At 45.6% G+C, this 18532-nt stretch overlaps 1 protein-coding gene across 1 annotated transcript in view; it reads left to right on the top strand.

Annotated features, from left to right (window-relative positions):
* The window catches only part of LOC141051197 (uncharacterized), a 171601-nt gene that overhangs the window by 14199 nt on the left and 138870 nt on the right, over positions 1-18532 (top strand). The window contains exons 2-4 of the mRNA XM_073548067.1: positions 14355-14478; positions 14558-14670; positions 16075-16165. Of these exons, the coding sequence (XP_073404168.1) occupies positions 14355-14478; positions 14558-14670; positions 16075-16165 (328 nt within the window). The remainder of the gene's footprint in view (positions 1-14354; positions 14479-14557; positions 14671-16074; positions 16166-18532) is intronic.

The raw sequence follows: 18532 nt of genomic DNA, 5'->3' as shown, positions 1-18532 counted from the left end.
TGCTGTATTGAGCGTGCTGTGCCCTGAAGAGAATAAAGCTGAGTTGTTAAAGTTGATTCCAGCCTCTGTCTGCAGTCAATTGGTTCCCCGAAGTGAACAGCATATGGGTGATGAAACAGCCTGCAGCACAGTGAGTAATGGAGCGGTCGCACAAGCTACCCCCCGGCAGCCACGGTTTTACACATGCCTAATTTAGGACTATCAACTCTAGCGGGTGCACTCTCCACATAACTACCTCCCATACACATTATTTCTACAGACACTTATCCTTTTGTCCACCAGTCCCATAGGGTTTTCAAGTCTTGACCTATTACCATAGTACACAGTAAGTCTGGGACTACCATCACTTCGTGGTTCGTGGACCCCTCAGTCGTTTCAATGTAAAGGTATGCTGTCATAGGTCCTTTATCGTCCCCACCGAAGCCATTCACTCTCGTCCCCGTCTCAGGCAACACAATGTCCAGGAGGGGTCTTCGGCAGAATTGTCAAAGAAATGGTTGATCCTAGTTCTCTAAAGTCTAGAAAAATATCAGAAAAACAAGTCTGTAACCCATGACACATTTTAATTGTTATCATCTGTCTACGTGGTTGAATACTTTTGCCAGTGGTCAGCTCCAAATTCCCCTATTCTATATTTGAATGATGTCTAAATATGTCGAGGCCAAATATCTTCTTGGCCAAATGCACTAACAGGATATGGTTCCACGAATTGTTAAAGTGACCTAAAGGAAATACCAACCCCCCCCCCAAGTTCCCACCACATCTAATTAAATTGATCTCATATCCTAGGATATAGTTGACATATCATTATATAACTTATCTTTTTTGCCAATTATTGTGTAAACTCTTCTTCATTTTGCCAATTGTTAAACAATGTTACGGAATTGTCCATATTTGTTCATTTCCTCTTCTGATGGGCTATAAAGGATCTAACCTGACCCCCCCCCCCCTAATAAAGGAGATTTACTTGATAGACAAGCTACCTGTGTCTCTCGTTTTATTTCTCCCAATCCTAGGTACCTAGGCAAAAGCTCCTCCTGAGCTCTACCTGAGGAAACATAGAAATCCCTTCTCTGACAACAGACACCCGGGTTTACCAAACCCATCACCCATTCTCCATCCAGCCAGAAGGGGCACTGTAGTGTCAATTCACTGACCAAACTATCCACAATATAGCATGGGCCTCCATAGCAGGAACTTCGCTGCTCCCGGCTACAGTGCAATGGCGCATTTGCCGCCACCTCTTTTTTTTGCCATCACTCCAATTTGGGTTACCGCCCCCTTTTGGGCAACTGCTCTGTTGTGTGATACCACCCCCTTTTGGGACTCCACCCCCTTTTGGGCAATCATCCCTGTTTTGGGTCACCGCCCTCTTTTGGGGCTCCACCCCTTTTAGGGATACCTCCCCTCTCTTGGGTACATACCATGGACTCCCCTATGGCACTCTCAGGTCAGAGTTCACACAGACCCTTATGCCTCTCTGGGGCTCCCAACTGGCCCTTTAAGAGGTTGCACACTCTGGACCTCTGACATCCTTATGGCACCTCACCAGCTCCTACTGGCACTGCCACATTTCCTGCTGTAGCCACAAACCACAGACACCTGCGGCTCACAAGCCACGGCTGCTGCCACTGCAACTTCTGCTGCAGAACCTCTTGCTGCAACTTGAAACTGCAGCTCCCGCTGCCATGGACCCACCGAGTTACAGCCATATGCTTGTCACCTTCGTGGCCCCACCGAGCCACAGCAAGCACCTTACACGTGCTTAATGGACTGTTGCCCGCAGTCTAGCACCATATGTAGTATAACACTCACTGTGTGTGTTGGGGGACACTCAGGGTGGGTCACATGAGAGAAAGTGTATACATGAATGGTTCAGGGTGCAAGGTCCTAGAAGGTCAGTGTTGGAAGAACCTGGGAGTAGGATCAAATTCCTGGAGCATGTGGTGAGACCTTGGACCTGGAGACCGATGTGTTTGGAGATCCTGGGAGTATGGTTGGAGCCCTGAATGGCACTCTGTGAGGCCCTGGACCTGGTGGCCTGGGTGTTTTGGACGAATATCCTGAATAGCACCCAGACAGGCCATGCGTGTTTGCAGGGTCTGTGAAGGCACTGCTTTTGAAGGAGCTACTTTCCATCTGAGGATCTGGACACAAGGATGGTGATCCCAATTTGGCAGCTTCTCCAGGAAACAGGACTGACAGGAGGTCAGTCTGTGGAGCAGGGGCTCTTGAAGAGGTAACCATGGGTATGGGGAAAGAACTGTGTGATGTTATGTATGGGTCACCGAGGAGGATAGCAGGCCCAGGCTAAGCCACAGAAAACCAGAGAGGTTGGTAACTAAACGGATTACAGACCCCTAATCCTGTCCACACAACTAGCAGCAGCCGTGGAGCGTACCTACGATGCTCCTAGATGCCTCGGCACAGCCGGAGAGCTAACTAAGCCTAAAGCAAGAAAGGGGAAATCTAAACTGCCCCAGAGCAGACCCCAAAGGAATAGATAGCCCCCAAACATATATTGTCGGTGAGACAAGAGGAAAACACAAATGTAGGCAGAAAAATAGACTGAGCAAACGATGGTGCCCACACTGACTAGACAAGACAGGAAAGGAAAGACCCTGTCTGCAATCACGCAAAAAACCCTGCAGAAAGTCCAACACCTTTGATGCAAAAAAAACACTGAAGTCGCACGACTTCGCCCCCACTATATCAGCACTCTGGTATATTCTGAAAGCAAAGCAAAAAGAGACCAATATAATGGGACAAAACAAACTGGCACATGCAGTAACATATGGGCGATGATTCAGCACAGCCCCAGCCGGAGCTGGCTGACCCACACAAAGCAGAGATGGATTATTATTATTATTATTATTTATTGTTATAGCGTCATTTATTCCATGGCGCTTTACATGTAGGGAGGGGTATACATAAAAACTACAATAATGTTGAACAATACAAGTCATAACTGGTACAGGAGGAGAGAGGACCCTGCCCACGAAGGCTCACAATCTACAAGGGATGGGTGAAAATACAGTAGGCGAGGGTAGAGCTGGTCATGCAGCGGTTTGGTCGATCGGTGGTTACTGCAGGTTATAGGCTTGTCGGAAGAGGTGGGTCTTCAGGCTCTTTTTGAAGGTTTCGATGGTAGGTGAGAGTCTGATATGTTGTGGTAGAGAGTTCCAGAGTAGGGGTGATGCGCGAGAGAAATCTTGTATGCGATTGTGGGAAGAGGAGATAAGAGGGGAGTAGAGAAGGAGATCTTGTGAGGATCGGAGGTTGCGTGCAGGAAAGTACCGGGAGACAAGGTCACAGATGTATGGAGGAGACAGGTTGTGGATGGCTTTGTATGTCATGGTTAGGGTTTTGTACTCGAGTCTCTGGGCAATGGGGAGCCAGTGAAGGGATTGACAGAGGGGAGAAGCTGGGGAATAGCGGGGGGACAGGTGTATTAGTCGGGCAGCGGAGTTTAGAATAGATTGGAGGGGTGCGAGAGTGTTCGAGGGGAGGCCACTGAGCAGGAGGTTGCAGTAGTCAAGGCGAGAGATAATGAGGGAATGGACTAGGGTTTTTGCAGATTCTTGGTTGAGGAATGAACGGACTCGTGAAATATTTTTGAGTTGAAGTCGTCAGGAAGTGGAAAGGGCTTGGATATGTGGTTTGAAGGAGAGATCAGCATCAAGGATTACCCCGAGGCAGCGAGCTTGTGGGACTGGGGAGAGTGGGCAGCCATTTACTGTAATGGATAGGTTCGTTGGGGGGGTCACGTGAGATGGGGGAAAGATGATGAATTCTGTTTTGTCCATGTTAAGTTTCAGGATAAAACCAGATCAAATGCAAACAGAATAGCAAATGAACCACTTAGCTGAACCATGTAGGGAATGAGAAGGAGACATCAGACCTCAGAAGGCACAGGAAGAAAATCACCAACAGGGATAGAGGGAGTCAGCTGTCTTAAATCCCAATCGGAAACCCCAGATCTCCAATCGTCTTCCTCATTATCAGGTGGCAATCAGATCAGCTCCACTACCTCCAGTAACCACCAGAGGGAGCCCAGAAAGAGAACTTGCAACCCTTCTGTCAATCTGACCAGCTCCACTACCTTCAGTAATCACCAGAGGGAAGCCAGAGAGAGAATTCACAATAGTGTGCGCTGGCAAAGGTCAGTTAATGAACTGTGCATTCACCCAGTGACTGTAGAAAGTCAGGCATGACTAGTGAATGCTTCGTAAAGCCTTATACGATAAAGTAATGGGCTATGTGTAAGCCAATGATGTGCAACCTGGCTTACGGGGCGGTCTATGACATGAAAATAAACTGTATGGACTGTTTTGTGTGAAAAACCCGTGCCTGACCATGTTAATCCGCTGCCATGAGAGTGTCCATCAATACACGCAGTGAGCACTGCACTACAGTTGTTAGCGGGATAACACTCAAGCTTTCTTCATCCACCCCTTGTGGCAATCATGAACAACAGAGAGAGAATCATTATCCTCTTCATCTTCTAGCTGGTGCACGTCCATCACTTCTTCCTTCTCGTACTTTCCATGGTCCTCCATTTGTTCCTGCCAGTGAAACGACAGACCTGAACTTAGAAATATTAACCCTAAATGCATCCTCCTCTACTTCCTCGTCTACCCCCGGGACCACCAGCACCTACTCACCCAAACTATTTTAATTGTCATCCAGCATTTAGATGACAGTAATAGTGATGCAGCTTACGGCATCTTCACCGCTAACTATCTTATCGGCCATTTCTAAAACATGCAGAAGGGTGCAGAGGTCCTTCATCTGTATCTGCTATGCAAGGGTGAATTGTAACACGTCCGTACTGTGATGTGCCAGACTATGCAAAATGCCATACTTCACCAGATCTCTGCGCTACTGCCACAGTCGTTGCAACATGTGCAGACTTGAATTCCACAGTGTGGTCACTTTGCATATCAATTGGTTATCCGGTAGTCCAAAAGATCTCTATACCCACTTAAGTGGAATGGTGAAAGTGAACACAGAATGACAGTGTTTTCTACAGCAGTGCATCCATGTTGGGTCACTGGTGTAGGAATTGCTATACCACTAGGTTGAGGATGCGAGTGATAAAAGGCCCTTGTGTAAGGTTGGCCCGCCGTAGGGCCACCACCAGGTTTGCACTGTTATCGCACACGACTTTCACTGGCTACAGCTTGAGTGTAGACAGCTATTGGTCAGCCTCGGCATGGATAGCTATCCACAACTGTTGATCTTTATGACTGTGATCTCCAAGGCATATTAATTTAAAAGCTTCCTGATTGCGGTGAGCCATGGCTGTGCAGTACACAGCTGGGGGGATTCCGTCTGCAGTGTTGTAACGTTGGTTTCCTTAACCCCTTTCCTACATTGGAAGTAATATTCCGTCCATGTGACCAGGGACCTAAGTCCCAAGGACAGAATATTATGTCACACCCGATCAGCGGCGCTCACGGGGGGATTATCACAGCTGACACCTGGCACTATGTGTCAGGGGCGGTCACGGACCATCCCCGGCACATCAACCCCTGGCACACTGCGATCAAACATGATCGCAGTGTACCGGGGACATAGGAGAGAAGTGCGCAGGGAGGAGGCTCCCTCCGTGCTTCCCTGCGACCCCCGGAGTGACGCGATGTGCTGCATCGCTCCTAGAGTCCTCCTCCCTGCTGGCCCCTGGATCCAATATGGCCACGGGGGCCTTCGGGGTCCTGCAGGGAGGCGTCTTCCTCACTGCCTGCTGAGAGCAGGCAGGAGGAAGCCTAAAGCAGCGCCTGTCAGATCGCCGATCTGACACAGCGCTGTTCTAAGTGTCAGATCGGCGATCTGACAAGACAGTGATGTCCCCCCCCGGAACAATATAATAAAGTATAAAAAAAAAAAAAAAGTGTAAAAATAATTTTAAAAAATCACAAAATAAATTAAAAAGAAAAAAAAAAATATTACCTATTTTTTTTTTTTCTAAATAAAAAAAACAAAAACAATAAAAGTACACATATTTAGTATCGCCGTGTCCATAATGGCCCGCCCTATAAAACTATCCCACTAGTTAACCTCTTTAGTGAACCCCTTAAAAAAAAAAAAAAAAAAAAAAAGCAAAAAACAATGCTTGATTATCATCCCGCTGAACAAAAAGTGCAATAACGCGCAATCAAAAAGACAGATATGAATAAACATGGTACTGCTGAAAACGTCATCTTGTCCCGCAAAAAATGAGCCACCATACAGCAGCATCAGCGAAAAAATAAAAAAGTTATAGCTCGCAGAATAAAGCGATGCAAGAAATTCAAGAAATGCTGGTTTTTGTTCATTCTGCGTCCCAAAAATGGGAATAAAAAACGATCAAAAAAAGTCACATGCCTGAAAATAGTACCAATAAAAACGTCAACTCGTCCCGCAAAAAATAAGACCTCCCATGACTCGGTGGTTCAAAATATGGAAAAATTATAGCTCTCAAAATGTGGTGATGCAAAAACTACTTTTACAATAAACGTCTTTTAGCGCATGACAGCTGCCAAGCATAAACATAAAAACCTGCCATAAATAGTAAATCAAACCCCCCTTTATCATCCCCTTAGTTATGGAAAAAAAATAAAATAAAAAAAAATATATTTCCATTTTCCCATTAGGGTTAGGTCTGGGGCTGAGATTAGGGTTAGGGGTGTGTTGGGGTTAGGGTTGGAGTTAGAATTTGGAGTTTCCACTGTTTGGGCACATCAGGGGCTCTCCAAACGCAACATGGCATTTGATCTCAATTCCAGCCAAAGAAGTCAAATGGCGCTGCTTCCCTTCCAAGCTCTCTGCCATGTGCCCAAATAGTGGTTTACCCCCACATTTGGGGTATCAGCGTACTCAGGACAAATTGCCCAATAACTTTTGGAGTCCTGTTTCCCTTGGGAAAATAAAAATTGGGGTGAAAAGATCATTTTTGTGGAAAAAATATGATTTTTTTAATTGTACCACTGTACATTATAAACTTCTGTGAAGCCCCTGGGGGTTCAAAGTTCTCACCACACATCTAGATAAGTTCCTTGGGGGGTCTAGTTTCCAAAATGGGGTCACTTGTTGGGGATTTCCACTGTTTAGGCACATCAGGGGCTCTCCAAACATGACATGGCGCCCGTTCTCAATTCCAGCCAATTTTGCGTTGAAAAAGTCAAACGGCGCTCGTTCACTTCTGAGCTCTGCCATGCACCGAAACAGTGGTTCCCCCCACATATCAGGTATCAGCGTACTCAGGACAAATTGCACAATAACTTTTGCAGACCAATTTCTCCTGTTACCCTTGGTAAAATAAAAAGGGTTAATTACGGTAGCTTCTTGAATGTGGTTTTGAGCACCTTGAGGGGTGCAGTTTTTAGAATGGTGTCGCTTTTGGGTATTTGCTGGGTATTTTCTATCATATAGACCCCTCACAGTGACTTCAAATGAGATGTGGTCCCTAAAAATAAAATGGTGTTGTGAAAATGAGAAATCTCTGTTCAACTTTTAACCCTTATAACTTCCTAACAAAAAAAAATTTTGGTTCCAAAATTGTGCTGATGTAAAGTAAACATATGGGAAATGTTACTTATTAAGTTTTTTTGTGCCATATATCTGTGATTTAAGGGCATAAAAATTCAAAGTTGGAAAATTGCGAAATTTTCACAATTTTCTCCAAATTTCTGTTTTGTTTTTTTTTAAAGTAAACGCAAGTTATTTGAATGAAATTTTACCACTAACATGAAGTACAATATGTCACGAGAAAACAATGTCAGAGTCGCCAGGATCCATGGAAGCATTCCAGCGTTATTACCTCATAAAGGGACAGTGGTCAGAATTGTAAAAATTGGCCTGGGCATTAACATGCCAACCACCCTTGGGAGTAAAGGGGTTAAGGCAGTTGGTTGAGGGCACAGGTGGAGGCACTGAAGGTGGTGGAGGAGGCAAATGCACTATAGGAAGTATTACAGAAGTTTGTTCTGCAAGTTCTGGGGATTCAAAGACTTGGTGTCGAGTGCTTAAAGTCTCCATCCCCTGGTGTGATGTAGCTTTGTTTTACAAGTAAAGCAATCAGTATAGTAGTTTTAGTTCTCCATGTTCTGGTGTGTATTTGTTTAGTTCTGCAATCATTGCTTGAAATGTTTTATTATCCTAAATCTGGTCACTTTTGACTGTTTTATATGACTTGCTGACTCGAAAAGCTATGCGTAATGTGTTTGTGATATATAAATAATAATAATAATAGCGCTATATAAAAATAAAGATTAACATATTCCGCAGTGCTTTACAGTTTGCACACATTATCATCGCTGTCCCTGATGGGGGCTCAAAATTTAAATTTCCTAGTAGAGAACTGTGTGCACTACTAAGGAAGGTGCCGTTGTAGGATCCCACACCATAAAGAAATAAAGATAAGTGCCTAGTTTATTTTTATTAATCTAAATTTCCTATCAGCATGTCTTTGGAATGTGGGAGGAAACCGGAGTACCCTGAGGAAACCCATGCAAACTCCTTGCATATGTTGTCCTTGGTGGGATTCAAACCCAGGACTCCAGCACTGCAAGGCTGCAGTGCTAACCACTGAGACACCCACGCTGTTTATTATTATTTAGTTTCTTATTATTAGTAGACTAGCTGAAGAGCCCGGCGTTGCCTGTTCATAGTAACTATGGTTAGTTATAACAAATTGTAATGATTATATTGCACAAAAAATGGCGCTGTATATCATCTCCTCATGTATATATTATATACTTGTATTTCATCTCCTCCTGTATATAGTATATACCTGTATGTCGTCTCTGGGTTCTCTCCTGTCTGTACACGGTGGAGGCGCAGTGTCACCCGCAGCGCAGAGCCTCTGTGTGGTGGCTCCACCCCCTAATACTTGGTTATGCGCGTCTGACACCACGGTGTGAGCAGCAGATGTTGGAGCTTCCAGGCACGGTAACTTCTGGGGATGCTTGGGGAGCCAAGGATGTGCTCTGTGCTTGGGGCGCAAGGAGCCCGGGATGTGCTCGGGGTGGGGCGGGGAGCCCGGGATGTGCTCGGGGCCAGTATATCTCTGCTCGGATATTGTCTGATGAGGGAGAGACAGCAGTCGGGATACCGGGATGGATGATGTGGGATATTAGAGGTAGTAGTCCGGTCGCTCTGACGGTACAGGATGATTTGGGATATTAGGGGTACCATTCGTGTACTCATTTCTGTAAGTCTTGGCTCCCTTTCTTCTTTCTGTAATTCTTGCTCATTGAGGTGTAATACAGCTTTTCTCTTAGAGAAAGCAGATTTAAAACTTGTGGGAGAGTAACACCATTTAATTAGAAATTTTAAAGAAGGACTAATTTTTAGTGGCATTAGTTGTAGCTGTATAAATAAATTTAAAGTGAACCACACATTATCAGGTTGATGCTGCTGCACCAAATAAAATGATACCTGGGTTGGAGAAATCCGTCTTGTGTTTTTTTAATCTGTGTTTGAATTTTTAAGTTAATGACATGCTTCATGCCAGACAAAGAAGTTCCTGATTCTGGGCTCCCCCAGTAGTCTGTGTCAGAGGGTGGTCTGTGTCAGCACGGTAATAAATAGTGTTATTTCCAGCTTTACAGAAGGACGATAACACCATATAAATAAGAATAATAGGTCTCAGATGCCACAACTGTCTACAAGGAAAACTGTTGCTCATAGCAACCATTCGCAGCTCAGCTTTCATCTTTTAAACAGTTCTGGTGAAATGAAAGATGCTTAGTGATTGGTTGCTATGGGCAACACATGCAGTGTGAGCTGTTGTGGTCAAGAAAGGGCCTTTGCGTGTGGAGAGAATGTGGCTATGCGGAGTGGGTGGGGCTATGTGGAGTGGGCGTGGCTCGATACATATACACACATTCATTTTTATATATATAGATTGAAGATGACGAAATTCAAACTGGTAACTGTGCGATGTGTAGAATTGAAGAATATTTTATGTCAGCACAACTGCAGAAATGGGGGTTTGCTGCTGTGCCAACATAGGATGGATTAGGGTGAACAAGACAAGCTGCTGGACTGTGAGAGAGGTGCAGACGGGGATGTTACGGTGGATTGATAAAGATGGATTGTGCTTGGTAGGTAAGATCAGTCAAAAACAGCAGGCATGTCGAATTCCGTATCAGCTGACAGGCTATCAATCACCCCAACAGTAGAGGGTAAACATGTGGAGGTTCTTCACAGGCCTATGTGACAACACTTGTCATGGCGAGGAAGGAGGAAAAATCAGAAGATGCTGTTGATGGGCTGGACGGATTTTTAGCACATTGGCATTCCCACATTAACGCATGTGGCAAGTTATGCATGTAGTACTGAAATGATTTCATTTTTTTACTCTACTAGTTTGCTTTTAAAAAAGTTGATGGCATGATTTTTAAGATTTTGCAAATATGCAAAACAGGACCCAAGCTAGGCAACTGCACAACCGTGAATGATGCTGTCCAACTCAATAATTGGGCCTCAGAATGCATTGATTGTCATGATTGCATAACTGTGTGCACGTAACCTCATGTTCATCCTCCTCCTCCTCCTCTGCTGAGCTACTCGGTTGCATGCCTCGAGATTACAACAAGTATGATCCACTACCTCATTGTTATCCCAGTCCTCGCCCTGAGAGTCATCCTCCTCCTCTTCCTGTCTTGATAGCACAGAACAGTCCGCTGACGCCTCAAATATCTGAGTCTCATCACAAATGGATCACCTTCATCCAAGAGGGATAGCGTGTGTTGAAGAGGGTTTGGTTTATGCTTTGATAAAACTTCATCCGACCATAGATCTAAGTAAAAAAATTTGGCCATCGTTGCAGATGATTTCCTAAACTTGACTCTGTGAATGTTTTGAGCAGACTTCTGATACCTATAGAATATGTGAACAGCACTGCAGAATGGCCAATGTGTGGCTCCCCACAGTCAGTTGGGTGGCTGGAGAGTTGTGATGTGGGGGGTTGAGAAAAGGTTAATTGGGGTGCCAACACTGAGAACTGTACTGTGTGTGATGTTAAGGTGGAGGAAGAGGAGCAGAGGCCACTTGATGAAGCGCTTGCCATCTACTGGAGCACATGTTCTTTCTGGCCCTCATCTACAAAGCGTACCATTGTATGGCTGCCAAAGAAAGGGAGCGGAGTTGCCCATCCAGTAAAAGAAGTTGTTAAAATGCTGCAAAAATTCTGACTGAAGCAAAACAAACCGACTTCTCATCCCTCATATCATACCTGTCTCACAACACTAAACAGCTATTCAGTACTTTCAATTCTTTCCTGCGTCCACCAGTTCCCCCTCCCTCTCCTCTGAATACTTTGCCTCATACCTGTGAACGTGACACAACAGCATCCCACCTCAATCCAAACTTGACCACAGTCTTCATCACAAGCATAACCCACCTCTTCAACCTGTCACTAACAACTAGTGTCTTACATCCTGATTGAAACATACCTCAATCACACTCCTCAAAAAGCCCACCCTTGACCCAACCTCTGTGTCTACCTATTGCCCCATATCATTTTTCTCCTATGCCTCCAAACTACTGGAACAACACATCCATTTTGAACTGTCCTCCCATCTCTCCTCTAGCTCCCTCTTTGCCTGCGTACTATTTGGCTTCAGACTGTACCATTGAAACTGCCCTGACTGAAGTCACCAACGACCTACCAACCGACAAATGAAAGTGACGCGAATTTGTCCTCCTTTTCCTGCACCTGGCATCTGTCTTTGACACATTACACCATTCCCTCTTGCTACAGACATTCTGATCTGTTGACATTAAAGATTTGGCCCTATGTTGGATCGCCTTGTACCTAACAGACAGGACATTCAGTGTCTCCCACTCACTTACCACCTCCTCATCTTGCCCTCTATGTGTCGGTGGCCTCCAATGTTCAGTTTTACGACAGGGAACTATGCTTAGAGGGTGCGCTTGTGCTATCCCTCCCTCTTAAAGGGACCACACGTATCAACATAAGGTTTTCCCAACCTATAGCTGGGTGGCACCTTCTATTTGAGGATTCTCCTCCAATATGGAGGTGCCTGAGCTACATTATTAGTTTGTCTTGCATGCTTGATAGTTGTCAGGTTCCCCAGGTCTATCTGTCTCCTTGTCTACCCTGTACTCATCTGCTATTGCCTGTCTGTGCCTGTCTGCTCGTACCTGTCTGCGCTCTTCTGTCCATCAGCCGGTCCAAGTTGCACCTGCCAGCGCCCATCTGTCCTAACACCCGGTCCACACCGCACCTGCCAATGCTTTCCTGTTCCTCAGCCAGTCACACCTGCACCTGTGGTTCCAGAGTTCCTACAGTGCTTACCTGCATTTTTCATCCCTCATTTGGGCCTTAGCAGCTTACCCACTGTAGGGGATCAGCTGCTACATTCTGTAGGTCAGCCATGGAGTAGCACCTGGTGCCACCTCTTTGTACATCCTTGGGTCACAGTTTTTGCCTTCTGCCACTTATCCAAGTAGAGATTGGGTAGGTCACCTAGTTACGCCCCTTCCAGGCTTTCAGACTGATACGGAACAGTGATTATTACTATTGACTAATGGCATTTGGTAATGTTTGGAGAATATTCACCAAATTAATCGGTGAATATTGCAAATTCAACAAATGTAATCTGAATCGGATATTGAAGTATTCGCTCATCTCTAGTGTCAATTTTTCATGATATGGGGCTGAGTAAGAGCTTTTTTTGCGCGCTGAGATGTTTTTATTGCTACCATTTTGATGTAGATATTATCTTTTTGATCCCCCATTATTACTTTTTAATGCTATGTTACAGCAACCAAAGAAACGCAATTCTGGCTTTTTGACTTTTTGCTCGTTACCGAGCATTATAATTCTTTTTACATATTGATTGGGCGATTCTGGGCGTGGCGATACCAAATGTGTTTTTTTAACATTTTTGTTTTATTTTGAGTGGGGGGTGATTTGAACTTTTATTTTTCTCTTACTTTAATATTTTTTTAAAACTTTTATTTACTTTTTTACTTGCTGCAATAGTCTCCATGGGAGACAAGAAGCTGCGATCATCCAATTGCTTGTGCTACACAGAGCAGGGCTGAAGCCCTGCTCTATGTAGCAAAAATGCTCACTTGCTAAGAGCATTTACTTCTGGGTTGCACTCATAGCTACAGGGCAGTGACCACCTTAGGGGTCTGCTACAGACATGAGGTTATCATGCCAAGCCACTGGCTCCACTGGACGGAATTAGTTAGGAGCTTCCGGCGCAGGCGTGCAAATGTGGCTGTCAGAGATTGACAGCAGCATTTAAAATGTTAACAGCCGCGGGTGGATCGCAATTCCTCCCTGTGACTGTTAGGGGCACAAGAAGTTGCCGGCTTATCGACAGAGCCTGCAGCAAAGAGGGGATCCCACCTTGGACTAGATGTCTAAGGTGGGAAAGGGGTTAAATGTTTATTTATGATACCAACTACATCTCTTCATTACAGAAGTTCCTCTATGGTCCAATAATTGCGGATAACAACTCTCAGTATCTCCTTACCATTGTTAAGGACATACTGAGGAATGAATGTTTTATGCCATTAATTATATGTGGGGCTGACGTGAAAGTACAGTTCATCAATGTACTACTCTATGTGATGTATTCCTGTACTGATGGTGGTTCTGGTGATGTATTCCTGTGTTATTGGTTCTGATCCTGTACGCGTGTAACAATCCATAAATTGTCTGATATCATGATTTTTCATCTGACAAGCGAAAGATGACTACATCTGTATTTGTTATGAGCATTAATTCTAAAATTCATCACTGTAGTGTGCAAATCCTAACAGTTTACAGTAAACGCAGTCAGGATTTGGCGCTGCTTGCCAATACTAGCGGTCATTATGTGACCACTTATATGTGATTTTCATACTTAGGGTCTTATGCCGAAAAGCTGCTCTTGTTTTTATCAACGAATCATAGGCTGCAGTATTTTACTGAACACTAAGAGAATTAGGAAGCCCAACTCATTGGCACATGACTAAGTATCAAAATCATATATGAGAGGTCAAATGACAATTTCTCAAACTACTTTTTCTGTATGTAGGAGAGGGCACCAAACTGAATTTTTGCCCTGCGTGTCGGAAAACCTAGATTCGCTTCTAATAGCTCATCAAAGGTTTCCTCTCAGGTTATGTAAGATTTTACATTTTTTTTTTTTTTTTTTTTTATTCAGGTTCCTCCAAAATCAGATCCTCCCCAGTAGAGACTTTCTAAATAAGAAAATTTTCCTGACTGACCCATCAAGATGGAGAGGATATAATACTGCACCCTAAAGATCCTCTTCCGGCTTACTGGAGAGGTGAGAGATTTTGATGCTGTCACATTACATTATTCTTATTATTGTTTGTATCAGGTTCCTAAAAGGTGTCAGGATGTCACTGTCTATTTCTCCATGGAGGAGTGGGAGTATATAGAAGGACACAAAGATCTGTACAAGGACATCATGATGGAGGTTCCCAAGCCCGAAACATCACCAGGTAATAGGTCTAAATACACATGGCCTATAATTATCTGTGTGTAAAGGATGAATTCAGTCCCTGTATGTGTTTCCTCCAGTTCTATCCAGTGAGAGGACAACACCAGAGAGAAGTCCACGTCCTCTTCTTCCACAGGAATGTAAACAAGAAGATCCCAATGTTCCTCAGGATCATCTGGTAGATGAAAAGAAGGTGCCATTAAATCTCCGCTATTGTAATGATAATGCCGTCGCCAATGCATGGTTCCCCTTTCCCTCCCATGCAGCGATGCTGACATACTCACTGCTGTGCATGTGTTGTTGCCTTCCCATTTCTCGGTGTGCACCCTGTCTCCTGTGTGGGTGCACTTCCCAGCGACGTGCCTAACACATGCAGTCTCCTGCTCTCAGAGGAGCAGTGAGCGTACATATTAAAATTCCCCCAGCCAACAGCTGGGAAGCATCTTGTATAAAAGGAACCTTCCCAATAGGGAGGTACCTGAGCAACCCCTATAGTTTAGTGCTAAGTGTGTTAGTGTGTGCAGCTGTATGTTGTCAGATCCCTCATCCTTAGTCTGTTATAATTATTCCATTTCCCTTTTCGTTCCATTAGTGCAGATAGTGTGCTCTTTATTCTGTGCCCGCTTCAGTAGTGTCTATATCCGAATCCAGGAACTGCATTGGCGGCACCTGAACTGGATCCTTGGTTCTAATGCGGCCAGTCCTGAATCCATAGTGCCTGGTCCTAGTGCAGCCAGCTACAAAACTGTTTCCCAATAGTTTCTTGTTCACACACGCAGTTATCTTCAAGATCCAATTTGTCTGTCTGTCTTCGAATCCTGGTCAGCAGTGACTCCGGAAGCGTCTCCTTGTCTGGCGAACCCAACCACTTGGGATCAGCAGCTGCAGTACTGAAGTCTGCCTGGGAATGGTATCTGTTGGCTGCCTGCAGCCCAGTCTGTCTTCACCATCAGGAGCTCCTGGTAGCCGCTTAGGCTGCTTTCACACATCCGGCTTTGTGTCTCCGGCACCGTGCAGCGAAAAGCCGTAGGGGCGGATCCGGGATGTGCCGGAGACACCAGATGCTTGTGTGGCCGGATACGGTGGCGCCCACATTTAAAAGAGCAGCGCGAGACTCGGAGCCTCTGCGCATGCGCTCTGAGACAAACCGGTCCGGCGCTGTCAAAAAACGTTGCAGCGAACGTTTTTTGCAGACGCCGGACGGCTACTTTTTGTATCCGGCAAAAATCGGATGCACCGCATACCCATCCGGCACAGTGCGGCGACAATACAACTCTATGGGACAAAACCGGATCCGGATCCGGTTGTTCCAAATGTCGCCGCATCGTGCCGGATTCAAAAAGCCGGATGTGTGAAAGCAGCCTTAGCTATGTCTCTTCCTAGACAGACCCGGCCCCGTGGCACAGTGGGTCCACAAACCACGTGTGCCACCTATGATATGTAGACGGCAGTTAAGGTCTTGTGCTCAGTCTTGTTTTGTCCACCAGTATTATAGGTTTTATACTTGTGTAATGAAAATGGTGGAGATGGCAGGTTTAGAGCTGGTCGTAGATGTGACTTCTCCATCTGTCTGTGACTTTTAAAACCTTTATTTCAGGGTGAATATCTGACCCATATTGATTCTGCAGAGACAAATGTGAGGGGTGATAAGTGGATTAAAGAGGAGATTCCAACAGATAACAGCACAGGTGAGTAGTAACCGCTAACCTCACAGAAGTTAGATTCTTTTGAGTCACTGGATGCTACAATTGTGTTGACACAAGTTTTGAATGCTCTTTTCGTATTTATTTTGTATTGGTAAAGTTGAAATGCCATCTTCATAAAATGGAAAAATAAAATCCATGGTTGATGACTACAAATATGGTTTCTGCACCCAATCAAAGGCCTCAGGAGATTCCATTCCATTTTCTTTTTCGGCAAATATGTTACCGCCTTATTAAACCTCAGCATTTATTTTCATATGTTAAATTAAACAACATTACATTGTCGCATACAGAAAACCACAAAAAAATAAAAGTAATTGCAATGGGCCAAGATAATATCTGGCAGCGGCAACGACACATCGGTTACCGCTGTCACATGTCGTTCTACTTAGAATAGGAAATACTGATGTTTTTAGTGTACCTTGGCAACATTGGAAGAAAAGCTTTAGGGGATTAGTAAGGTAAGTGTGCTGCATTCTATTATATTGATTTATGCTGAGCTCCAAAGTAACAGAAGAACTGCTAGAGAAACTATTTAGAATTAATGGCTGAAGTGAAGACACATGAAATAATGGAGAATCCCATTACAGTCACCTTTTCCATATGTCTTGAGTTGCGCTAGTTCATGTTTGCAGATGGATTGACTCATCATCTTTGATTGAAGATTGATCTCGGCTTGTAATAATCTAGAGCAGGGGTCCCCAACCGCCGGTCCGCGGCCCAGCACCGGGCCGCTGCAGTGCCCTTGCCGGTCCGCGGACACAAGGGGAGCCAGTGGCGGTCAGTGGCGTAGCGGGGGCTGGGGCGGCGCGCAGCAGTTCTTAGCGGCGGCCAGGGAGCGATCCAAGCAGCTCCGCTGCCTGCAAGAGGGAATAGCGGGAGCGGAGCTGCAAGGACCCGTCCACTGCGTCCAGCTTCCTGCCCGCCGCCCGCGCTTCCTGTCTCTGACTGACACAGAGAGGAGCGCGGCCGCTGCTGTGTCAGAGCGAGGAAGCGCGGGCGGCGGGCAGGTGAGAGGAGAGAGGTGGTGTGTGTGTGTATGTATAATGTGTGTGTGTGTGTGTGTGTGTGTGTGTGTGTGACGGCAGTGATGGGGAGAGGGGAGTGATGGGGTGAAGGGAGTGATGGGGAGAGGGGAGTGATGGGGTGAAGGCAATGATGGGGAGACAGCAGTGATGGGGTGAAGGCAATGATGGGGAGATGGCAGTGATGGGGAGAGGGGAGTGATGGGTTGAAGGCCATGATGGAGAGACGGCAGTGATGGGGTGAAGGCAATGATGGAGAGACAGCAGTGATGGGGTGAAGTCAATGATGGGGAGACAGCAGTGATGGGGTGAAGGCAATGATGGAGAGATGGCAGTGATGGGGAGAGGCGAGTGATGGGTTGAAGGCCATGATGGAGAGACGTCAGTGATGGGGTGAAGGCCATGATGGAGAGACGTCAGTGATGGGGAGAAGGGAGTGATGGGGTGAAGGCAATGCTGGGGAGAAGGGAGTGATGGGGTGAAGGCAATGATGGGGAGAAGGGGGTGATGGAGCACTTATTCAAAACCTATGGTGAGTTGAGTCACTTTATAAATGTTATTTAATTATAAGTATGCACTGCTACACTACAACCGTGTCCATAGCCCCGCCCCCTTATGACCAAAGCCCCGCCCCTGCCACACCTCCATCCCCGCCCTGCCGAGCCATGGAAGAATGGTCTTGCTTGAAACCGGTCCCTGGTGCAAAAAAGGTTGGGGACCACTGATCTAGAGATCACTCCAAAACCTCTAAGCAAACTGTATACGACTGAACCAAAAGAAAGATGTAGTAAAGGAAAGGGGCACTTTGATGTCAGACTTGCAGCTGTTGAAAAACCAAAAGGAAGAAGATATTCTGTCCCAAAAAAGTAATAATGTTGCAAATCATTAATAAAAATTAATTTCGGGGGAAAACTGTGACTGACTGGGCGTTTGTGTTTATTGGACACCATAGAATCTACTGTGGTGATGGCATCTGGTGTGATGAGGCCGCTCAGAGGTGATAAGTACTGTTAGGCTGGCGGAACGCACCAATTTATAAAATAATAGTAGGTGCGTTCGCAGCCCAGGATCCACCGTGCAGAGGTGGTACACTGCTGCTAGGTAATGGCGGGAGTATAAAGCGGTGTGGAAAGGTCACACGTGGGTTAACGTCACCCAGTGTGAACAGGAGCGAACTCTGTTAACTCACAGAGCCGCACTACCGCTGAACATAAATGCCGGAGCCTGTTTAACTCACAGAGCCCGGCCAATGAGCGCACAGAAAGCAGTCACAGAACTCTACCCCAAGGACATGGGGTCAGAGTCCCTCTAGACCTTCTGAGTGCGC

The sequence above is a fragment of the Dendrobates tinctorius genome, unplaced genomic scaffold, assembly GCF_039654945.1.
Source record: "Dendrobates tinctorius isolate UK_male_01 unplaced genomic scaffold, ASM3965494v1 ptg000155l, whole genome shotgun sequence".
In the NCBI taxonomy this organism is placed as follows: Eukaryota; Metazoa; Chordata; class Amphibia; order Anura; family Dendrobatidae; genus Dendrobates; species Dendrobates tinctorius.
This window is presented reverse-complemented; position numbering and strand designations above follow the sequence as displayed.